The following is a 25,606-nucleotide window of genomic DNA, read 5'->3' on the forward strand; positions in this document are numbered from 1 at the left end:
CACAATTCTGCAAAGTTGATCTAGGGAGTAAAGCTGTGTTCCTACTGCGTCTAGGTATAAATGAGGCCTACTTCCATGAAGAGGTGCCTGGTTATTGCCCATTGCACCCTGGCAACCTTAGCAGCTAACATTTATTTCTGTCGCAAAGTCATATGGGGTTTATACAATAAGAGTTTGTTAAGGTACCATGATCCAGCTATAGGTACTTGATTCGTCATTTTTATTATCCCTAAATTAGACGGACTTTGGCCAACAAGCAGCAAGGCAATGTACATAGACCAGGAATCCTAGCAGGAGCAGCAGGTGACACAAAGCAGTCCCATTCTACAAGGGGTACCTTACAAATGATATATAAATACATTTCAAAATGTAGACACTATATTGTGTGGTAGCTGATTGAGTCCAAATTACAAAGCAACGTGCTTGTGTAAAGTTCTTGGAACTAAAACACAATATAAATAAATAAATAAATAAATAAATAAATAAATAAATATAAAAACAGAACAACAACGCAATGTTAAGAAAACATAATTGGACTACTAACTGACAGTACATGACATAGCTTGACCATTAGTGCAGCAAGGTTGTGCAATGGCATTTGTGAATTATGCAAAGTTATGTTACCTTATGTTAGGCAGGATTTGACGGTTCTATGTGAGGCGTTTTTTTCCCTGGTCCCTAAAAAGCTTTCTCCAACATATTATAGCACGGGTGTTATTTACTATTTTAAACTCCAGTCCTACAATATTTGGGGGAAATTCTTGATTCCCTTCAGAGTGCAAATGTGGTTAAATGTCGCCCCCTAGCGACTTTTTCCTTGGCGACAATATCACTGGATACCGATTTGCCTAGCTGGCTGCTGCCATTAGCACAACCTTGCAGTGCAGTAAGTTAACATAACATGCAAAGGAAAGTCTTGTGTCTTGGTGTGGGCCTAAAAAAAAACAGTCCAGGGAAGTGATACTGTCTATCAATGATGTAAGCACAAGCAATAAATCTTATATGGAAACAAATTCTAAGCAAGTCACACTAAAAGACAAGCTACCAGGAATTCAAACCAATGGTGTTCTTATTGGGCAGGTGAAGCTAGTTTGTAACTCTCGTTGTGCCCATCTCTCTTTAATTAGATGTTTTGGAGTATTGTTTTGTGTTGTGTATTTTTCCTTGGGTCAAGATTTATGGATGTTCCTGAGTTCTGCGTTCTCTAGCTTGCCAAATGACCGGTTCTCATAAGGAACTGGCCCTGGGAATTGAAGAAGCCTGAAGGAGAGGAGCAGGAAGAGCTGTTCACAGGCATGGGTCGTGCATCTTTGCCAAGCTTCTGCATACGCAGTGTCAGCTGAGGCATTAGCCGTGGTTTCAGGAGAACTGTTAGGGAGAATTGTCACTACTTGTGCCAATTCCCCTTAACCTGAGAGACCCGCAGCCCTTTTGCTGGACTCTGGGAATTATTGATCTGTTCTCGTGAGTGAGTGGGACTTTTTTCGACTCACTCATTCTTTCTGCTCTGACTTGGGAACCCTATGTAACTGCTACTGTAATTCATGTTTACTTTAGAGGAGTCATGCTTTCCTCCATGTATTTTTACTACAGGCATCTGTACGTAATTGTTGCATCACACAGCATCATATGTGCAGTGTTGCTGGGGAGTCCTTGGGCTTCCCTGTTTATTTTATTTTCCCATGAGAACTACTGTTCTCAAGGATAGTAGGATACATTTTATCTTACTGACCTTTCCTTTTGTTGGATCAGCACACACCACCTTATGTAGGGTGTTGAGGGGTTACACAGTAACTCCTTTCCCACTGCTCCTGTAACTTTTCAGTTACAGTAACAGACAAACTTAAATCACTGGTGGCAGTGGATACATGTTTCTACCATTTGTGTGTAAGTAACACACAGGCTGTTTTCACAGCTGCAGCACAGCACCCTTGGGTGACCATTTTCCCAAAATGACTCCAGTCTTCTTTTATCGCATTTTTTCCATGTGTGTGTTCCTTCTTGGCCCTCCTTCTACCATTTCCAGGTGGGGGTGGGTCCTCTTTGAGTTTTGCCTTTGGTGGGATTCCTTTGTGAAGCCTGCCAGGGCTTCAGTGTGTCTGCTGAGGCAGGAAGTGAGGGAGGAGCCTGAAACATTTCATACCTGTATCTGATAGTGCACCTGGCTAGAACCAGTTTGAAATAGGAGGCTGGTTGTACTGAAATGTAGTTAAATATGATTTGTAGGGCACCCCTTGTAGAATGGGATTGGCAAATCCATAGGACAGAATGAATGGGTTCCTGCATAAAAGGTAGGGTTTTTGGGACAGAAGGCTAAGTCAACCACTGGAACTGAAGATGCGAATAAGAAGATGACCACAGACGACTGCAGCACCTCCAGCAGAAGCACAGCTGAAGTACCGCTATTGCCCACTTCAATTTGAGTTATCACCTGATGTCCTGTAAACTTCCTGGGATCCAGAACCCCAATACCCGGGGTACCTTGACCAATTTAAAGTGCATCATCTTGCCACAGTAAAATCTTGCTGGAACTTTGATGGCATCTGTGTGGTCCTCCAGAAGCAAGAATCCATGCCTCAAAGTCCCCTCGCCAGAGTGCAGGACAAAGTAAATGGGACAAATCCAACCAGTGAAGATTGCGTGCTCCTGATGCTGATAAAAAGGCGCCAAAACCACTAACCGATGCAGGAGTAAGAAGAATTCCTTTCTAGTGAGCCCCTTTCGACTACTACTGCAGAAACCCATTCAGGGTCCCCCCTCTCATCACCACGACCAAGGAACAGGAGACCAGGTCTGGAATCGTGCCTCTTGAAGGTGTCCAGCTACATTCTCCTCATCACTCTCCAGGTACTGTGGGGCTCTTGGTAAACTTACATTGAGCCATTTGTGTCACTCCTCTGTTCTTGGAGTGCTGTTTGGGTGTTCACCCGAATTCAGTTACCCAGGCCTACTAGCTTGTACACTTTGTGAGTCTAACTAACTTGGTACTTACCTGTACACAGAAGGTTTTCATCAGAACTGCTGCATACCCATTGACTCTGGCATTGCGTGTTCCCCAACAGTAACTCATCTATTTCTCTGACTTTGGCGTTGCTGGTTTTCCTTCCAACCCTGAACTGAAGAACTCTTTTATAGTTAGGGAAAGACTGCCTAAGTTGTGGTACAGTGTTGCTTACCTGCTAAGGTTGCAACTTTGCAGTCTTGGTTTACCTACAACAAAAGTATTGCTAAGTTACTAAACAAAGTGCTTTACCTGCAAGAGTATGTTGTGATTTACTAACCTGTTTTATTTCTTCATATTATCCTGATGTACATTTGATGTTGTTAGTTGACAGAGCATTCATTTGATACTTATTTCCTTGTGTATATATAAAATAAATGCTCTATCAACTAACAACATCAAATGCAGCAGTCAATTGGTTACTGCAGTCAGCAGAGGACCTATAGTGAGAAGCTTTGTTACTCTGAGAACAGAGGTGTGACCCCCGCCCACCTGACTGTAAAATCCTGTTGGTCCCACAAAGTGGCTGCAAAGTCGCAGTCGTGTGCAGGGGCGCCGAGTATGGGGGGACTCCGGGGCCCGAGCCCCCCCGGCAAAATCAAGTCAGGGCTGAGCCCCCCCCCGGCCGCAAAGAAGTGATGCAGTATCGATGGCCTTTTCCATCGATACTGCATCACTTCTCTCCGGCCGGGTATAATCGCGAAAATGTGCGATTAAGCCCTTCCCTCTAGGACTCATATTGGTGTATGGTCCTGGAGGGGAGGGCTTAGGGCAGCGGTATTCAAACTGTGGGGCGCCCCCCTCTGGTGGGCCGCCTCATGCCCAGGGGGGCGCGCTTCCACAGTTTGAAAAAAAACAAAATACAAGAGGATAAATGACCAAAGGGTCAGGCTGTTGCTTCATTAACAAGCAGCAGCCCGATCCACGGCCCCTGCCACACATGCTTAGTGCAACCGGGGCCGGGCCTTTGTGAGATCTCAGGCTCCATTATGAGCCTATTAATGAAGACAAAAGAAAAAGCGCACACCTTCTTTTTCCGTGATGATGGTCATTTAGGCAAAAGAATGTGTGTGCTTTTTTTTGTCTTCATGAATAGGCTCCTGATGGAGCCTGAGGCCCCACAAAGGCCCGGCCTCTGTCGCACTATGGGTGGTGGCAGCAGGGTCAGATTGGCCCCTGGCCGGGCCCAAATCGTCCCTGGGGAGTAAGGGCCGGTTTCAGGCCATGCTTGGGCCGGTTTGAAAAATAAAACAATTCGGAAAAATTCTTTTTTTTCAAATTTATTTGTTCATTTTTTATTCTTCAAAAACCTTTCATCCTTCTTGGGTCGATATAAGTACCAACACGGGTTGGGTGATATTGTATGCATATTTGTTCTATAAAAAAGAGCTTAAGGGTAAGTGCTATATAATACCATATTATCATGTGGCCTTGGACGTCTGCTTGGAGTCACAGTATTTTGACAATATGGATCTATACACACAGATATTAATGATACGTATGGTGATCCATTCTTGTATGAAATGTATATCACCTTAGTGAAATCATAACCATATTTTTCGTAGTGTAGTTTACTTAGGAACAATTCTATTTGATTCCACTTCCTATTTTGTCAAGGGGCGAAAGGTTGTGTTTCATCGCTTCCCGGGATGTCACTTTGGTGTGGGGTCAAATTACATCACTTCCGGTGAAATCATCAGAGGTCAAGTGTCGTGAGGCGAGGGGTGGGCCACTTTTTTGAGGCGAGGGGTGGGCCACTTTTTTTTGGGTGACCGAGCCTATTTCTTGTCCCAGTCCGACCCTGGGTGGCAGCAGTGGTGTGGAACTGGCCAAGTGTCACAGAAGTGCTAGAACATATTTGGGCACAGGTACCTACTGTTTTACAATTTAAGCACTTGGTATACACATGCAGTTGCAATTAAATGTTCATTAAAGAGTATGCTATCACAGAGAAACGGGGACCCCAAAGCCAGTTCAACTACCCACTCCCAGGTGTGCTACTGAACAGGTAGATGTAAGTCGAGAGTACAAAAGTAGCGCATTGCTAAACCCCCCTGGCTGTCAGTTCATTGTACTTCGAGCGACCCAGGCTCCCTACCCCCTGATAGCCACCAACCTTGGGTGCTGTTTTATAACGAATGAAAGACGCAGACAGAACAATAACTGTGTGAGTCAACTGAGAGATGAATGCACTCATGCTCCATTCAGAGAGAGGCTTTGAAAATGTAGCTCTGACAAATCAGAGAATCAGGGGGGGCAAAGAAGCACTGCACATCTCCGCTCCCTCTTCATGGGTTTACGGTTGTCACCTGAAAGGTTGCCAGCAGCTAACCTGCCATCCTGTCCCAACTCCATGCCTCGTGTGCTATTCCCTGGTCAACCAAACCCTGTGAACTCATAAGCCGCATAAGACCCACAGAAGTCTTTTTACCGTCCGTCCTGAACATTTCTTGCACTAGTGCTATTAACGCGTGCAGCTCCAAGGTATAATATTAACAACCAGTGTTTGTGGGTAAAGGGCTGGCATAAAGTCTCTATTTCAGAGCCAGAGTCAAATGATAAGGTGCTTGTGGCAGTATGGAGTTCCAGGCCTCTGCTTGGACGCCGGGTTCTGCAACCTTTAGCTCTGCAGATGTGTTGGACTACAATGCTCATCTGCCCCAGCCAGCATAGTCAATGGTGATGGATCATAGGAGTTGTAGTCCAAAACATCTGGAGAGCCACATGTTTAAGACTCCTGGCTTTAAGGAACAGGAAGTAAAATAATCCATGAAAGTAACAGGAGTATGACGTTCCTGGATCTAAATGGGTAGAATAAAAGTAGACTAGAAGAACAGCCTGGGGGCATCAAGTTTATGTAGGATGGAATGGTGGGGATCTGAGTCACCTGAGGAGACAGGGGTATCTTACAGGTCTGAAACCTGGTAATCCACTTTACAATAAAAGACAACATGGAGAGAGGTGATGTCTCTGTGTGGCCTGTAAATCTGCCGAGATACCACCAAACTGTACTACCATTACTGCCACTTGGTCTGGCGGTATTACTGCCGGATTACAAGCGGTGGTAGGCAGTGTTAGTCCCCATTAATTGGAGTCCATAGGACTCCATGGTGGATTTCAGCGGCATTACTGCTGATAGTAATTTTGCTGGTTGTAATATCCCAAATTGTTCTATTTTGGGCGGAATGGTGGAGGAAATACCTCCAGCTTCTTGCTGGAGGATTTTCCTCCACCTTTGCCCTCAAACTCATAGTTGGGCGGTGTGATAATGTGGCTTTATACGGTATTACCGGTGTTGTCAGTCAGAACTCATTTACCTCAGCAATGTATTCAGTTCTCTGTTTTTTGTCCTGACACTTAAAATGTGTGATTTGCATTACAAGCTGTGTACCGCAGGCTGCTTCCACTCTAAGCGGGGGAGAAGTTAGGACTGTGGGGACTGAGACGGCAGGACTTTTCAACCTTTTGACACGAAGGACCTTCACTGAGTCTTGGGGGGCATCACCTCCCACGGGATATGCTACATTATAATTACCTCATTGCTTTCTATCACTGGTTCCTCTACATCAGCCTCTTGCTGACATAGAAGGGTTTATAGCTGTTCAGTGGGAATTCAGTGGTTAAGATCTATGCTGGCCTGCCATCTTGTGATAAATGGCAGCTATTAACCTTAAATTTGTCGCCATTGCAAGTCTCTCTTCGCCCACAGCAACAGCAGAGCCTGCTTGCCAGTGCCTGATAATCCCAAAATTCTCTGTAATTTTATGCAAAGCTGCATTTTATTTTTACAAGGTTATTTTACTCACTGAATGCTGATCAAGTGTTTTAAATCTGGACTTTATTAACTGGGTGCTTGTAATTGCAGCACAAACACTCTTTACAATCTAAACTAGAGGTGTGTTTACAATGTTGATTGTTCCAAAATACATCTCCTAGTGTGCTGCTTTGGGTCAGGTGGCCCCCTTTAAGCTGTACACAATGATACATTGTCTGGTTGACATACTATGTGAGTTGTGTATTTTATAAAAAAAACTAAGACCACTAGAACTCACCACCCCAGACACTCCCAATCCCACCTTTGGGGGCATTCCTGTGGACATGAGAAACACAGAGGAAAGAATGAATAAAAAGGTTGGAGCTGGGCAAGCCACCTAGCAACATTAAGGTCCAGCTTTGATGAATACTTCCCTGAAGTAAATGCTGGCTTTAATGACTGGGTGATGCAGACTTTTCTGGCAGAGGAGGTGGTGCATCATCCATTTGATGCCCAGGAAGAGCTGATTGAGGTTCAGTCGGACACTATTCTGCAATCTGAATTTAGGAACATTGCAGTGGGTGAATTTTGACTGAAAGTAATCCTGGAGTATCCTACATTGTCATGGTCTGCTATACAGTCGCTCTTACCCTTTGGGTCTTACTACCTGTGTGAAATAGGCTTTTCAGCATTGGCTTTTTTACTGACTCCTTCATTTTTTGAATAAGGGGTGTTTCAAATGAATGTTGAAAACCCGGAAAGTGGGAGTTTTTAAAACATGGAGACAACCATGGCTACAACATTTAGACGCGAGTGCTTCCATCAGTCCCAAACATCACCTGGGTGCAGGGAGAGCCTGGGTAACTGCTTCTTAATATTGTACACTACTTTACCAGAATTTCTGGTAAACTACAATGTTAAAAGCAGTTAACACTCTTCCCCACAAGTCTGAAACCACACTTGATTGCATTATACTTCAGCCAGGATTGCATTATACTTCAGCCGGGATTGCACTATACTTCAGCAGCACATCTGATGTGTCCACTGAAAGGTTTAAGATTAAGCTACATCCCTAACTCTATCTGGTTACCCAGAGGTAACATCTTAGCAAATTTCACTTGTGGCTGGCCAATCTACTGCAGCACTATTGTAAGTTTGAATTGTTGATGTTTTACTGAACTATGGCACCACACACGTCTTGCTTGGTAGTTTTTAATCGGGAAACGTCTTTACTTCTCGTTTCCCTTGAATTGGGAACTTTTTTTTTGGTGGTGGTGGTGGTACTCCACCTTGAAGCTGTACCTTCTGTTTAGCAAGCATTTCATTCTCCCATCCTAGTTGTGTTGCTGGACGATTATAGAGGGGTGGAGTAGGGGCAGTGATGTCTTACTAGAATGAAACTCAAAGGCTTAAATCTCCTTCTTTCTTGACTTTAGTATATGCAGTGCATGCTAGCCAATCTTTCCACTGTTCTGCGCTGCGCACGCCAACACCCGCCCCTCCCGCACGTCGTTGCACCAAGTTGGCGACTACATGCAAATTTGCGGTCATATAACTGCCAGCGATGTCACTTCCTGTATTTGGGCCCCCCGCCCCGGGAAATTCATAAGTCAGCTCCCCTGGTCGTGGGGTTACTGCAGTCGGCAAAGGACCTATTGTGAGGAGCTTTGCTGCTCCGAGAACAAAGCTGTGACCCCAGCCACCTGACTGTAAAATCCTGTTGGTCCCGCAATGTGCCAGTCAAGTGGGTACTGTAGTTGGCAGTCCACAGTATGGGGGATGAGGAGGTGGAGGAGACCTGCTCGGTTCAGTAAAAGAAAACGTGGGTGTGGATTCACTGACTTTGTTGCAAGATTGAACAATCTGAGCAGACAGCGCTTGATTTATTTTAGCCGCTCTAATCCCTACACTTTCTCGATGAAAGGCTCAAAGAAGTGCTATAATCTATGAAGTGAACAGACGGCGGCTCTGGTGTCTCCAGCTCCAATGAGTGCTGCTTGACTACGGGAAAGGCTCCAAGCCCCTGACAAAACCAAGATCTCTGGTTTCTTTTCCCCGCGCTTGACAAAATCTCTCAGCGAAGCAATCCAGACCAGTAGCCTGGATCAAGAAATGGAGGCGGAGCAGGAACTGCCGATTTCAGCTCGGGGCCTGTTTTGGGTAAGATTGAGCACAGGCTAAGTATTTCACCGCCTTGTGGGGGGGTGGGGGAGGGGTTAGCTTGGAAAGAGAGTTCATAGCCTGTGATTCATTAGCTGACAGGCTAAACATGTCTCCGGTTCTGTTTGAAACATTGCAACAAAGCTGCTCGCGGGAGTCAAGCACTCTAGACCAAGGGGTGGAATCTGAAGGCGCAGAGGCAGCTGATCAGTCCTGGCATCCACTATGCGGAGACTCAACTGCTGGTCAAGAACAAATTGCGCCCAATTCTAGTCCCCTGACTGCGCTAAACAGCGTGCGACAGTCTTTCATTCGACTCTATGATTCAGTAGTGCACGAAGTTAGGGCAAACTCGGTGTCCCTGAGTAAAGCCCACAACAAAACCGTGAAAGTGGGCCTACACACTGGTGTCCCAAGTAATGTAATGGAGTTGAATAAGGCCAGATCCAATATGGTTCATGCAGATGCGGAAGTGACTGCAAGCTCACGCAATAATGTGACCCTCTTCTCTAAAGTTGATACTAGTACACATTCTGCAGGGTTTCTAAGGGGGCCAAAGAAAAATAAAAAAAAATAAACAAATGCCTACCCAGCAGAGGAACACAGGGCCACGAAAATGTCTGAGAACCATGTTCCGCGTAAACAACAATCTGATCTCTCCTAAGTCAAGAGATGACAAGGTTGGAGTGCCTGTAGCTGCAAAGAACGCACTCAGTGCATTTGGGGAGACTCACAAACAAAGGGTTTGTAACAGTGTTACGACTTATAAGCGGGTCCTAATGGACCACAAGGAGCAGGAATGGCAAGTAATGGAGAGGAAGAAATCACAAAAAGGCTGGTGCTTACCCTTCTAAAGCAGACGCAGAAAATCAAGGGTGCAGCTGCAATGTGAGGCTGGGGCCGAGGGGCCCTGCTCCCGGCATAGTGCCCAGTCCGGCCCCCCTGCCAGTGAATGAACGCGGTTCTCCTCAGGCCAAGTGTGAGTTTCAGAAAGAGCGAGGAGGCCCGTCACTGTTTGTTGTATTAGACACGTGTGATCGGGTCTCCATTTCCGATCTGCTGAGAATGGGGCCCAATGACAGGAATCCTCTCCCTCTCCCCATTAAACCCTTAATTTTTTAATCAGTGTTTGCGGAGAAGTGCTCTGTTTTCCGTTGAACAGAGCATGAATACTGTATTTGGTCTCCTCAATCTTGCATCTTTCTTCAATCTCATCACAAGACATAATGTTTGTCCACTTGTTCGACACAACTTATTTGGGTAAATGTGCTGTTCATTTTGCTGCCAAATTGATTAATAATCTAGATATCCTACTTCAAGGGTTTGAGTGCTATTATATTGACAAGGGGCTGAAGTATTATGAAAAGCCAGAGTATAATCTAACAGTGACTTGCCAATTTAAACAGGATTGTCGGTGGTCCTCCCACTGACATTGATCAGACGCTGGATGGGAATGGCTCCAAGTACCTTTCCACCAATCCCAAACACACGACCAGGCTTCTAAAAGTGAATTCTTCTGCTGGAACACTTGAGGGTTCAATTCTATTATGCATGAGACCCAGGCGAAGAGGCTTAACAAATTATGATATTATTCTATTTTAAGAAACATGGAGAGTCCTGTGATTGATAGCTGCCTTATAAATCACAAACCAGCCACAAAAGGCGAACGAGGTCGTCCATGGGCAGGTCTGGTAACGGCTGTAAAGAACACTCAAAGCTGCTCCCTAAAGAATTGGTACTGCAAATATGATGCCTTGCTGGCAACAGTATTGTGTGACAAATCGGGTTTGTCCACCTTACAACCAATTGTAATAGGGGGGACTTCAACTGTGTGTGTACTGTGTCTGAACAGCAAGGTGTGTTTGTGGAGAAGGAGGTCTGCATGACGATTGATCAATCAGTCAGCACGGGGAAGAGGGAGCGCACGGAAGACTATGGTAGCAATTCTTCTCTAGATGGGGATTTGCTCAATCAAATCTACTTTTTGGGGAGATTTGGGCAACAAAACCCACCTGGCAAAATTTGGGAGCAGAAGCCACAATCGACTTTATGTTTCTGGGTAACGTCGAACTGAGCAGCATATGTCCTTTTGAGGTACTGAAGACGTCCTTGAGCGATCATTTCATGCTCTGATTAACTATTAATGTGGGGGCTCTGCTAGCATGTATACTAGTGGACCGATTAATTTGGTTATAACTGGGAAAAATAACCAAATGTGAAAAAATTGGGAAGATTCTCAAAGCTAATTTTACATTGAACTATTGGTGGGCTTCAATCCCTGAAAATCTCAAAAACAAAGTAACGCATCCAAAAGACTTTGCATACATACTAGCCAAATTGCGGTCCACTGGCACTGAGAAACAGACGCCCCACTTGGCCCCATTTGACTCGAGAGATAAGAATGACTCTGATCAATTGATCAATGACAAAAAAATGTAATTAAGGCATGCAATTAAATCATTGCTGGTGACTGCACAAAAAAAGGTGGATTTTGTGCAGGGGGAAAAAATTCTCAAAGGGGAGTACAGTAATTGCCTAAAACAGCACAGACTCCCATTATACATTATGAAGAATCAATCACTATTTAAGAAAATGGTTGACAAAGACACGCAGTCCATTTGGCGGATCTTAAATGGCAATGACGATCGTCACTCATCTTTGCAATTATGCTGTGTATCGGCAGAATCTTGGTGCGAGTACTGCTCACCCTGCCACCCTCCCACACTGCCTCCAGGCCACCCCTTGCACTGGGGTCTGTATTTGTACCCATACAGCCCCCCCTTTCTTCTTCCTGCACTTATCAGACCTACCCTGTCTGCTGCCTTAAACCTAGCACTTGCAAATTGCTGGCTGCACTAAAACTGTTTGTTGCCTTTATTATTTATTTATTGTTATTTATCTGTTTCTCCTCTGCTTCGCACTTTCCACTTCTTCCCCCTTCCATGCACTTTTCCCCTCCCCCTCTCCCATGCACTTGCGGGTTCTCAATGTCACTGGGCCTAGTAAGATCGCTGTTTTGTTCTCCCCTGTTCTCCTCCCTTGCCTTGTCGCGCTCTGAAACACTTGTGTACGAGCGCGATAGAAATAAAATATCAATATCAGTATCAACTCTGGTCAGGCAGATCTCACCTCTGGTTATAACAAGTCACTAGAGCAAGAGATCTGGAAATTTGATTTTAACACAACAGATATCGACAGATATCGATATGGCAATTAAGACCCTGAAAAAATGTAGAGCCAGTGGACCTGACGGGACCTGACAGGATCTGACTAGGTGTCAAATCAGCTCAATACAGAATCAGTGACTGTTGTGCCAATTTTTAAAAGTGGTGACAGATCAAATCCGGCCAACTACAGCCGACTATTGCTGATTACGATGATGGATTCTGCAGAAAAACTATTTGCCAAACTAATTTTAAAAGACCTAATCAAATGGGCAGAGGGAGAGCAGATACTAAGCCCCCTACACACCGGTTTTAGAAAGGGAGTCGGGACCTTGATGAGCGCTATGGCCCTGTCTGTCTGTACTGCAGACACATGTGGTAACTTTGGTAAAACTTTGTACCTGGCAGGACTGGACCTGAGTGTAGCATTCGATAACATCACCATCCCAATCTTATGAGAGAAACTAAGGCGATGGGGTATAAACTGGAGCCTGTTGAAAATGATCCAGGTTCTCTACAGGAACAACTCTGTAAAAATCAGACTTAATACTGTGGGGACCTGTCACAATCCATACCAGTCACGAAAGGTGTAAGGTAGGGGTGTGTACTGGCCCCACCATATTCAACTTTTATTTAGCTGACCTATGGAAGGAAAGTTTAGCCTGGGGAGGCTGTGCCGCTAGATGGCACAATCTTAGGGTGAACATCATTGCCTATGCCGACAATCTTATATTATTGGACTATACTCCGGCAGGCCTACAAAGGCTCTTAAATGGGGTCCAAGCTTTTTTGGAGGAGAATCAGCTAATGATTAACCCACATAAATCATATTCAATGACCTTTTCAACAAAACGCAAAGGGAAATCGTATACATGGAAAGCAAACCAAACCGTGATTAATCAAGTAACATCTATACATTACCTTGGTTTTTCCATATCGTTCAGGAACCATCTCTGTATACAAAAGGAGAAAATGGAATTGAAAATCATTCCTTGAATCATACTGATGAAAGTACTAAAAGATAAGCTTTGTGCGTATTCACTATTACCTCTAATTGAGCTATATAAACTAAAGATCTCAGCAGTTATACTATACGGTTGTGGGCTAATTCCGTTTTCATAACAGAGGGTTCCTTGACAAACTGGAAGGTCAAATCTGGAAAGCAATACTGGGTCTTCCCTTTAGTGCAATTATACTGGAATTGGGGCTAACTTCGTGGTGGGCTCAATACATAAAAAGATCTTTATCTCTTCTAAAGAAATATGGGTAGTGGAAGAGTTTACTCTGAGCTGTTACTTGCAGGAACGTTTATTGAATGGCCCGGACCATAAGTCCTATTTGTGTAAGTTCCACAAAAACTGTGAGACCGATTTGAGTATGATCCAAGTGGATAATAGAGATAGTGCTTTTGTAGTAAAATATAAGAAAAAACACTGGGGTAGGAATATTGACTATGAAGATTTGAACATACTAAATCTATACAAAGTTAATCAACATCTACGTGCTCCCATGGCTAAACTGAGGTCAGATGTACAAACATTTCCATCAAAAAGATACCGAAATCTACACCTAAAATTTCACCTGAATGCTTTTCCTACCTTGGAAGCAATGGGACCTAAACTCCTACTAGCAAAAGAAATGTGAGGCTGTCGTGCATGTGGGCTGGTCCCTGTTGAATCTCTGTTTAGAATGTCCAACTTTTACAAAACAGAGAATCTGCCTTCTGGTCAGGTTCATTCATTCTACTTCTCAGGTACTGACACATCGCCTTTGGGCTAGGCCTTGATAATAGCCCAGGCGAAATTGCTTGAGCAGATCTTTGAGAATGTGAATGAACGAATTAGACAGGGAGAACTGGACTGGAAAGTGACTTGGGAATTGTAATTTCTCCCCACAACATTAGGTTGGAATGGGTAACACTTGGTTAAATCTGTATTGATGAATTAGGTGCTTGATTGGGGCATAATTAACCCTAAATGGAGTCTTACAAAGGAAAATGTTTAATAGAGTATCTCACTTTATTTTGTGGAAACCATGACAATATGGTAATTGGATATTGTGACATTATTAAGTTTAAACCTTAATTTACTTTCCTTGCTGTTGTTATGTCCTTTATTCATTTTTAAGAATTTGATATATTGTAAAAGTTTGTTTTAAACTGTAATATACTTTTAATTAAAAAAAGAAAAAGAAAAAAAAATATATCAAATAAATAACTTTGATATGACCTAAAGTGTGTAAGTGTTTCTTTGGATCTATGTATGTTCTGATCTCTTTGTACTGATTTACAGCTCACATCCCACCTGCTAATAGAAGCCTGGCTGCTCTGCCATTCTACCTACCTTGGTTAGTGCAGGCCTTTATTAGAAGCTGGGGCCCTGAAACCAAGAGATAAGCCTTGTAGAGTCCAAACATAATTGGACTGTGGAACAACGTACCTAACAAGAACACACAGAGACGGCGACCCTGCTGGATGCCCCCTGGAGGCAGGATCTGTGGTGGAGCAGGAGGAGATGCTGGTGATGGAGGGATAGGACATGAATATTTTCCTCATTTGACAGAAGAATGCAGCAGCTACGAGCACCATAGAGGAGTGCAGTGAGATGGTTCCTGTTTGGGTTTATATCGTTGCAGAGGAGGAAGTGATCTTCACAGCAAGTGCTGTTGCAGATGTGGCAATACAATGAGCAGCATGTCTCCCAATCTCAATATCATTTCGATGCTCCAGACATGTTGTCCAAATTAGTTGTTCCCTCATTGAAGGGTATGTCCCAGCTCCCTGAATATCTAATATTTTCCCCACAGAAACCATGCACGCATTAGTCTCACGAAAGCTGCTCCCAGAAAGTCTCTGCTCCTCCCGCTCCTACTCCGACATGTTACCTGATGGCACATGTCTCATTCACTCACGTTAAGAACCAGACAATGAATGGTATCACCCACTTCCATGAATCTCTGCTACTTTCCCCTACAAAACTCACCCAATTTGCTCTCAGGGATTCTCTGCTATTCCTACTTCTCCTTCCAAGTGTCACTGAAGCATGTGACTTCTCCTTGCACCCGTCTCTGTGCATGTGTCCATGTGTGTGTGTGATGCCGTATTTGGAATGCCCCGCCAGTGTACCATCCACGACTATTGGAGATCAGTTGCACGTGTGGTGGACACCGGAGGGTCTTACATGCATATAGTTACTTACATTAAGTTTGTACTTAATAAAGTAATTTATTCGCAAGTTACCAGGTCTCTTGAGATTTCCTGTGCAGCCACACACTACAGTCACCAAATGGCATATGTCTTGTTCACTCACTTCAAGAGGCAGTCACTGAATGATATCTCCTGTCTCCCAGGATCTCTTTTGCCCACATAAAACACATCCGCGTGAGTGTTAAACAAGATGGCCGTAGGCATTCACTGGTCCTCTTGCCAGGTGTGCACTTATGGCAGGTGTTTCATTCACTCACTTCGAATAATAGACACTGTACGCTATCTCCCTACTCCCTGAATCTTTGTTCTTTTCTTCCACAATAATCAGATATGCATGAGTAAACAAAACCTACTCAAAACCTTACTTCAAATCCCTGGGCACTCACAACCTCTCCCCATCCCACACAACTGCTCTATCTCCTTTCCAGTTTGTTAACCCTTCCCTAAAAGGCCTAAGCCTGCCTCTAGCAACAACCTCCTCACTCTCTGAAAGCTTACTAACACTGACAACAAACTCAAACCAGGTGGTCTCCTTTATGGCTTTTGAGGTTGAACTGAATTTTGACCAATTTTGAATCACCCACAATCTGGGTGATTTGAGGTTCTACCAAACAAGTTTGTCTAGGCCTCTACATAGGCTATGTATGGTGCCTACTGGGACATGACTTGAGCGTATGAATGATCTCATATCTCCGTTGATCTCAGGCTATGTAGTGTTGTTGTGTTTTGCTGCTGAAAACGAAGAATGATTAATAATGCACGCATTTTCTATGTCATCATTACAATTAGCACCCAGGGTGGGAGCGGCAACTGATCAGGTTGCTCGGATCACAGGCTCAAACTGCTAATCTCAGCACGTGTTACGTGCAGACTGCTGGCTGCATGCCCTGCCCTGCACCCACCCTACCTTCCCTTAAGTTCAATGTTTTATTCTTCCTCCTCCCGCGACCCTCCATTTACCTTTTTTATTTGGCAGCTGCAGGGTACGCTCTCTTCAGGCCACCATGGACATCGAAGAGGGCCTCCATAAGGAGCCCTGCTTTCCATCTCTGTGGCGGGCATCTTAGGACAGTATTTTGTTTGAATGAACAGGATGGCAGCATGGCGTCCTGTTCATTCAATCAAAATACACCGCTCTCGGCACCCCGGATTACCAGATTGGCAACCTGGGATGCGAATAGTGTAAACCCCCCTTCGAGCATGCCGGATCATTTGTTATCAGCCCAGGGACCCTTGTTAAACGTCCTCAATTCGCTCAGGTTTTTAACTCAAGCCCCAGGCCGATAACATCTGATCGGGTCTGCCAGAATGTGGAGTTAAGCCCACATTCCAAGGGCTGGAACAGGGGGGAACAGCCAGCAGACCTAGGTTTACGGCCTCAGCAAAGTGAGGGCCATTAATGAGGGCTCTGGGCTTTTCACCCCCCCCCGTTCCAGAGCTTGGAACGGGGGCTTAAGGCCATTAGTACCCCAGGCTACCAAACCGGTAACCTGGGGGTGCTAAAAAAAGGATTTTTCTTCGTTCAATGTGATGCCGTGCGCGAACTGTTGAATGAAGTTAAATCCTTTACAAAGATAGCCACCATGGAACGGGGAGGCGGGGCTCCATACGGAGCCCCTCTCACCTTTCCATGGCGACCTGTGGGAGGCAAGGGGAAGGAGCAAATGCTGCAGCTGAAATAAGGTAAGTAGGGGGGGGTGAAAAAAAGGGGGACGTAGGGTGGGGGAAGATGGTGGCGGGAGGAGCCAGCCATCAGGCAGATGGCAACTCAGGCTTTCATCAGCAGTTCAAGCCCACGTTCCTAGCCACTTGATTGGCTGGCACCCCCGCATGGGCTTTAACGCTATATTCAGACTCTTCTTGATAATTTGGAAAAATCTACATTTGCTATATCATCATGTAATTCATGTTTGGAGGATGCTTTATTTGAACAGGACAGTTTTTCTTACAAAATTACATCCACTTTTTGTACTATTTCTGGAACTCTCTGGATTGGGGTAAGACTTTCCTGTTCTTAAATTCGGAATCACTTCGATATGGATTAGGACGCAGTAGAGCTCCAATTTCAGTGCATAGAAGATTGACAGCTTTCTTTCTTTCTTCTCAGGTTTAACTGTGGAACAGGTTCAGCTGTCATTACAAGTGCGAGTAAAATCAAACTCGGTAGCTGGCACAGTGTGACTGTCTACCGAGAAGGATTCAGCGGTTGGTTAAAAGTGGATAACAAGGCTCCCGTTCCAGGAAAGTCTCAGGTAACCGTGGGTGGGTAAATGAATGAGTGAGGCATTGGTTTTGTAATCAGTGTCGGAAAATGACTCATGTGTAACTGTTTTAACCAAAAAAGTAAACTAGATGGATGAGCCAGTGTACAACAGAAGATATGATGTTATGTTGTAATGTATATCCCCTGTCTTAATGAACGTACTTTAATGTATATAGGTTTAAACTGGTAAAATACCTATGTGAGATAACCGGTCTGCTGAGATCTGCAGGATGCTGGTTCGAATCCCAGCAAAGCCAGCTCAGCCTTTCATCCTTCCAAGTTCCATACATTGGATACAAACACGTTCTATGTTAAACGATTTAGATACAATCACAAAGGGCCACTACAAGAGTGCTGTTGTGAGTGCAGCATTTATGTTGACAAAAATGGACACATATTCACAACACCAAAACATGAGTCACCATCTGGGCATATCTGGCCAGGTGCACAAAATACTGCAAGAATGTACTAGTGGAGCTGAATATCTTAAAGCATAATTAATACTGATTCCACAGAAGGGGTCACATCGCTATACGAGTATGCGCAGCATAGCAGTGGTTCGTTTCCGCTGCTTTATGTAGTACACTCTCCGGATTGCAACATATATGTAACTCAGCCATCAGTCTTCTGAGGGAGGCCAATTGAATGTCATATATTTAGCAAATCGCAACAACCATTATTTGCTTGGTATGAAACTACAAGAATTAAGTACTTGGTACTATATGAAACGTATGTGTCAATCTGGCTGCTAGTGGAGTATGGACAACTTTACTAGGGCCAATTTCATCTAAACAAGGTGTTGCAGGATGTGCTGATTCTTTCTAGACATGATACACACATGATATTGCTCTTGAAGTTGGACATTTGGGTTGTCACTAGTGACCAGTGAAAACGAGTAAATGACGGATTGACATATGATTAATATAGTGAAAGGAAGCATCCTTCGACTTCTTTATATTAAAATTGAACATGAAGGTCTAATATTAGCAAAATCCGAGATGTGGACTGCCTGGAAGTAGGGTAGATGACTTCTGGGAGTTTTTTAGTGGTCATTATAGAGGCATGGTAAGATGCTTCTATAATCAACCCTGTGGGTGGATTTCCAGAGGCCAGACTATTATGTTGAACAGGAGAGACACTGGTGTCTATCCGAACCCAGTTAATGAAGGGTAGCGAAGCGGAAAGCTTAGACTCAGAAGGAGTGTCAGAGTGGTAAATGCCCCAATGACACACACACACAGCCCTCTATAATTCCACTTAGAGTAGTGTAGCCTGTCACCAAGATCAGGTGGTAACTATGATTGGTAAACAAGTGAAGAGTTTGAAATATAGTTGACACAAAACCAGTAGACACATTTAAGTTCTTGGGAGGATAGTTCATGGGCAACACGCTCACCTTGGAAGCAAAACAACGCATTCGATCCTGGGTCCTCTGGGTTTTAAGTGCATTATAAATAACCAATTATAATTATAAAGTAGAAAAATGTAGTAAATAACCTATGAGCAAGCCTAGAAGTAGATCCCCATCCTTAGTAACTCCAGCCCTGATCTGAAATGGGGCTTCATGCCCAAAAGTCACCAGTTCCACAAATTGTACTGTTCAGGTAGGTTTAATATTGGATTTGAGCAATGCCAGTGATTGTGGGTACAATAAAACCCAGGAGGAATCCTTGATCAGACCACTACCAATTTTAGTCATGCAAGGGAGAGACAGGGACAGGACATTATCCCCATTTCCCTGCACGTGCACGTTCTCAATGTAACTGGGCCTAGTTAGATCATTGTTTTGTCCTCCCTTGTTCCCCTCCCTTGCCTCGTCATGCTCTGAAACACTTGTGTATGAGCGCAAAGCAAATAAAATATCATATCATATCATGTAGCCGAATGGAGGTATGGGGGTCAGGAATAGGCTGTATAACTTACCTTACTTACTACGATTCTTCTGGGAACCACTTCATGGGTTCCAAGAATCCGCTGGGCCCTCTTACGTCTGTGATATGTCTGGTCAAGGGAGGGAGAGGGGCAACAGGTGAAGAGGTCAGTTTCAGGATTCGGTTTGGCCAGTTCACGTTTCAGACTCTGGTGATACATTTCTCAAGACCACACAGGTGGGCACCTTTGGCATGACAAGATACAGACTTCTGCGGGACAGGAGACCTCAGGAGACCTCCGGAACACAAAAAAAATGGAATTCAGCGACAGTCATCACGATCAGGCCACGACAGACCAGCTTTGATTGGCAGACAAAGGAGCAGGCCCAGCACAGCTTTTGTTGCTGTAAGAAAGCTAAAAATGCAGGAACTGGTATCTTGGTACACAAGTTCAAGATCTTCCAAGTTTCAAGAATGCACTTGGAATGGTGACAGCTGCAGCCAGGTAGCCCAGGAGAGAGCTGATCAGTCCACTGGTTGGTCCACGGACACTTAAGGCATAGATTCTCAAACAAGGGTCAAGACTGGTTGCTCCGACCAGTCCAGGAGTCGAAGCACCGATGAAGGTCTTCTTGAGATCAGTTAGAGGACCAGTGCTTCAGTGGGACAGCACGGGAGTCGATGCTGGTCAGCTTCAGGTGTCGCCCTTGCTTTGTCAGTAGCCTACACTTCTTAGCAGTGGTCTTGGATGAAACAATGATTTGCCCAATAGCTGCTGGAGCCCTCCTTTTATTCAAGATTTGGGCTTGGAGAATGGCCAGTCCCACCAATAATAAGATTCTACACCATTCAAACAGGCAATGGCTGTCCAATCACGGATAGCCACTGACCGCAACATCATCCCAGCAACAGGAATTCGGGCACCAGGGATATGGATTGGGAATGGACAGTCCCAGCCCCCTCCTCTGGCCACACACTCAAGCCACCCATTAGCCTGTGAAAGCCAGAGCTTTTTCAAGGAAAGGGCATGCCATATAAGGTATTTCAGGACCTGGGAAGGCAGGAAGAAGGCAAAAGAATAATATGGCCGAAGAACAAGTGAAGACTTTGTGTCACTGCCATCCTAGGGTGCTAACCACTTTTAGTAGTAACTGCAAAAGTGCATAAGTGTAATGTATCAAAAACAGTAAAAGAAAATCACTTCTTCCACCAGCTTGTATTAGGAACATTGTAAAAGTAACCTTGAAGCTGTTATGCAAAAAGATAAAAGGATGTGTTGTATCCTAACTGCACTTCACTGTAAGGCGATGTGTGCAATTGGATCACTACCAAACATGTGCAAAGACAGACATAGGGCCTCATTCCAAGTACGGCCGTCTGGAAATAAGGGTTCCGGTAGCAACGTACTGGCACCCTTTCCAGACCGCTGGATTACGAGAATGCTCGTAGGGGCACGGATCCCTGACCTGCCAGGAAATTAGGCCCCTACCGGCATGTCTCTCACTGAAGCACCTGCACCGTTAGCAACGGTGTCCCCATTCCCATTCCGCCACCTAATATGATGGTGGCAGCAGGATATCACAAGTGGAGACGGATTCAGTGCTACAGGGTTGGAGGTAACCCGCCGGTATCACTGGCGAGATACCGCCATCCTTGTAATGAGGCCCATAGCCACAGAAGACTTTACTCATCTCCTAAAAGTCCGGGCAGGGTTAAAAACAAGCAAAAAGAAAGGGTGTCCCGTAGAGCTCTATCTTTGGGTGGAAAGGATCAAAAAGCACAATTCAGTTTTGGTTTTTAAAATGCATATTTTACATCTAATTATTTGTTGAGTATACCTGTTGTTCATCTTTCTGCGTTCCTTGCAGGGCCAGTATAGTAAAATAACATTCCGGACTCCTTTCTACCTTGGTGGTGCCCCCAGTGCCTACTGGCTGGTAAAATCAGCCGGAACGAACCGCGGCCTTAAAGGATGTATACAGTTATTGGTGATCAATGGCAAGATGACGGACTTGAGACCATGGCCACTAGGGAGAGCTCTGAGTGGAGCTGATGTCGGTAGGTGCTGCCAATGTTATTTATTTATTCATTCGAATTTTGCAATGCAATACTTATGAACCAATTCTATGCATATGTATGTTGTATTTTGTAACTTGGCATTTAACTGCATCTCTAAACCTGTATTTGTAGCGTATATATACATACTAAAAAACGTGGTCTCATTTGCATCCTCAACATTGGGGTCATTGGGTCTGTGGTGGAGGGTCGGGCGGGAAGGGTGGATGGGTTGTGTGACACATGGAAGACAGGAAATGAGATGAGACGTGTACTGCATGCCAATGGCATGGAAGGCATTGTTGCAAGGCAGATGGAGACATCAGGTCAGTTTTGGCGAGGTTAGCCTCCACAGGGGTTCTGCTCCGGGCACAGGTATGTTGTGGAAGCGAAACTGGAAGGGGGAGCAAATGATGTGTAGAGGCTGTGTGGCATAGTGCAGGGAAGGGGATGGCTAGGTCGTCAAGGAGAGTTAAGTAGGCACCCACCCTTCCAGAACAGAGCACCCACTTTTAAGAAGGGCACTGTGATTATGCAACATTACAAAGGCTACTGCACACTAGCATTCAGGTAGTAAAACATGGAAGCATATATATGGCACATACTTATAATGGGTAATAGAAAAAGTGTTCATCCAAAACAACCAACAAGAATATGCCTTAGTTAGGCAAACCCATTTATTTATTTGCACATTTCATAATCTCCAGATCACTTCAACAGGCCTAGGAAGACCAAAGCAGGGCATATTAAGAACACACATCTGCAATGCCTTATCTGTGGGTGTTTCTGATTTATGGTTCGTTTACAGGGAAGCATGCATTTCAGAAGTCACCCCTGAAAGATTTAAATAGGGCGCTGCAGACTATACGCAAGCAGGCGAGAGAGAGAGACACTGCTGGGCTGCTCTCAGAGAGGAGGGAAGGGATTGGGTTGTGTCAGCCATGGCATGTGCAAACATACCGAAGGGTGGTATATCTTAGGCAGTGCCAGTTCCAGGTCCATCTCGACTCAGCCTGTTCCCCATCCTGCCCAACTATGTCTACGTTTTGGACAGAAAACACTGTCAGTTGCATGGTGGACAATTGCGTTTGGGATATATATCAGACTGGTGGTCACATTTCCACTATTGCCTTTAAAAGGCTGGTCAGACTGAAATAGGTAGAGCAAGCCACTTGTCAGACTGATCCCTTAGCGATATTTCCAGACACAGTCCCAAGATATGTCAACAACATGTTTTACCATGACTAACAATAGCTTGGGTGGATCAAGGCACCCACCATACTCACAGAGTACTACAGAAAAATCTACCGCTGAATCAACAATCAAGTATAGAATGATAGTATGGATGCACAAACTGCATGGAATGACAGGGATGAAAACAGACACAGACAACACTGCCCAGCATGTACTTAACATACACATGGAATATGCATGTACAGACATTGGGCCTCATTACAAGCATGCCGGTCCGGAAACAACGGTTCTGGTAAGCTTACCAGCACAGTTGTTTCCAGACCGGCACACTACAACTCTGCTGGTTGGGTCCTCCCCCGGGCAGGTCTGACCTGTCGGGCGGACTGGCACCCACAAAAGGAGTTTCACGGAAGCACCAGCATCGTTATTACTGTTACCGGTGTTTGCGTTGTCCCCACTCCCATAGAGTCCTATGGGACTCTATGGGAATGGGGAACAACATTTTACTGGCGCCTGACTTCCCGCCCACCGGGGTTGTAATTCCCCGGTGTTACCGGCAAGTCAGGGGCCAGTAAATGTTTACGGGTCCGGCAGCAACCGACTAGTATCACCTGCAAGGTTACCGGCAGACCTGTAATGAGGTCCATTATGTCCAAAATTAACAGAAATACAAAAACTGAGAGATCACCAAGGGCACAGGCCAATATGTGGGCTTGATAAAGAACACAGTCTTAAACTCTGGCATAACAATAACCTAACCTCTCCTGATGGCTTCAAAATATATTGATGACAACCAGGATAAAGCCTTAGATCCTGGTGACTTGGCCATGGGTCCTTCCCCGGAGTATCTACCTCTGTTATTTCATAGGGGTTTTCTTCACATCCCTTTCCTCTTTCGCCTTCCACCTGGGCTCTGGCACTGTAAAATGACTCATGGTTGGTTTCTTATAAAAAACCCAATAGTAAAATAAAACGCACACTTCCTTGAGTTCCTATCCTTTTCTCCCCTCATCCAAAGGTAAACATGCATTTAGTAAATGCTTTCCTGGTTATAATGAAGTGTTCCATTCTAGAGTCCATCTCCATTTTAACAGTCTTACGGACAGTGCACAATTTCATCATTGAATAGCTGCATGGGTTTATTAAACGTGAACTTGTGGAACATCCAGGGGTGGTAGCGTACATTCAGACAATCCATTGTCATGTCATAGTTGAAAAAATTAAATTGCATCCTTTAATGTCTGTAAGAGTAACATCTAACCTGCAATGATTGCCTGTTATCTCAGGAGCATACTCTAGAAGTTATGGTTCCATAATTCTAGTTCATAAGCCAGTAGGCACAGCAGGGAAGATCCGAACAATAGATGGGTGATGGTGCATCTCAAAACTGGCTCACAATCACTGACTGTTATGAATATCTATGGTCTGATGGCAGATGATACCATCTTGTGGGTGGAATGCACAGTGAAGCCATTAATAATTGCAGGGAATTGTACTCTTTTACTCTGTCATTATACACCCCACCTAGATCGAAGCTCATTGCAAAATTTGCGCCACTGGATTGTCTGCTCCGCATTATGGCGGTGGACCTATGCCATACCCCAATGTATACAGAGGTGTTTCCCTCTGATCATAAGTGTGGGAATCACTAGAGGCTATCTCCCACTTTTCATCGGGCCTGGGGGGCTGTTAGTGCCATATCACTCCTATATTATGTCTCAGGTTAGGACATTCCTTTATGCTTCAGAATACAGTCTGCAATACGCAGCATCGACAGACCGTTGTATTCAAACAATTGAGCTCCTGCACACCAAAGCAATAGATCATTTATTTTGGAAATTTGTATAGCGCGGCTATGACCCAAGGGTATCTTGGCGCTAAGGAAACCTAGCTACCCAGAGGGAAGACATGAAAGGTGCATTGAGAAAACATGATTATTTAATAACCTACTAGAATAAGAAGGTTTTTAACGCCTTTCTAAAGGCGAGATGGCCCGTGATAGCCCGTAGCGAGAAAGGAAGTGAGTTCCACAACATGAAAGCTTCCACTGAGAAGGCTCTACCACCGATAGTTGAAACAAAAGGGTGACGTCCTACCACACAGAATTTATATTGCTTTACATACCCATTTGCTGCAAAGATTTCAACTTAGAACATGCCTAATATCCAAAAAGAGCTATGTGATTTTGCTCTCTTATGTCAATTAAGAAGGGAGCAACTGAACATATATATTCAAAATTAGCTTTTTATTTATTTAGCCAAAATGAATCATAAGCGGATTTTATTCCATAGAGTGTTCTGGGTTAGAGGGCCAGTAGTCATTAGTCCACATTGCCTGAGCAGCCGGTAATCGCCCGAGAACCAGGACCTCGGTCTTTCCGGTGTTGAGCCTGAGCCATTTGGCACTCATCCAACTGCCTATATCATGTTGGCAGTTCCTCAGCCTCAAAGCTGGAAAGTCCTGCTCACGGTCGCTTCTCAGGATCAGCTGTGTATCATCTGCATAGACGTAACAATGACACCCATGTGAATTGATAAGGTTGGCAATTGGAAGGACGTAAATACTGAAATGCAAGCGAGAGATAGCAGACCCCTGGGGGACTCTGAAGTTAAAAAGAGTGGTGCAGAAACAAATGGGGGAAGATAAATACTTGTGTCTGTTGGGCAAGAAAGGCTTTAAACCAGGAGAGAGCAGACCCTCAAATACCAATCTCCTCCAGTCGGATACCTCTCCCTTACACAAGTTTAAGGCCTGCAGTGGTATTCATGACTTCTTCCTTGTCTTAATCGGGCAAACATCCACCATGATAGGAATTTCCTGGTTTAAGATTCACTCAGACCCCTTCACATTGATGAGATAACTTGCCCCTTAGTTATGAACCTGTGCATGTGTGGGTCTCTGAACATCTTCTTGATGGTGCTGAATGTGGATAATCGGAA

At 44.6% G+C, this 25,606-nt stretch overlaps 1 protein-coding gene across 2 annotated transcripts in view; it reads left to right on the top strand.

The window, feature by feature from the left end:
* The window catches only part of EGFLAM (EGF like, fibronectin type III and laminin G domains), a 674,079-nt gene that overhangs the window by 492,158 nt on the left and 156,315 nt on the right, over positions 1–25,606 (top strand). For both annotated transcript variants that reach the window (XM_069627154.1, XM_069627153.1), the window contains exons 12-13: positions 17,392–17,536; positions 21,287–21,476. In XM_069627154.1, the coding sequence (XP_069483255.1) occupies positions 17,392–17,536; positions 21,287–21,476 (335 nt within the window). The remainder of the gene's footprint in view (positions 1–17,391; positions 17,537–21,286; positions 21,477–25,606) is intronic.

Source organism: Ambystoma mexicanum, chromosome 6p (assembly GCF_040938575.1).
Source record: "Ambystoma mexicanum isolate Mex_15411 chromosome 6p, UKY_AmexF1_1, whole genome shotgun sequence".
NCBI classification, from domain to species: Eukaryota; Metazoa; Chordata; class Amphibia; order Caudata; family Ambystomatidae; genus Ambystoma; species Ambystoma mexicanum.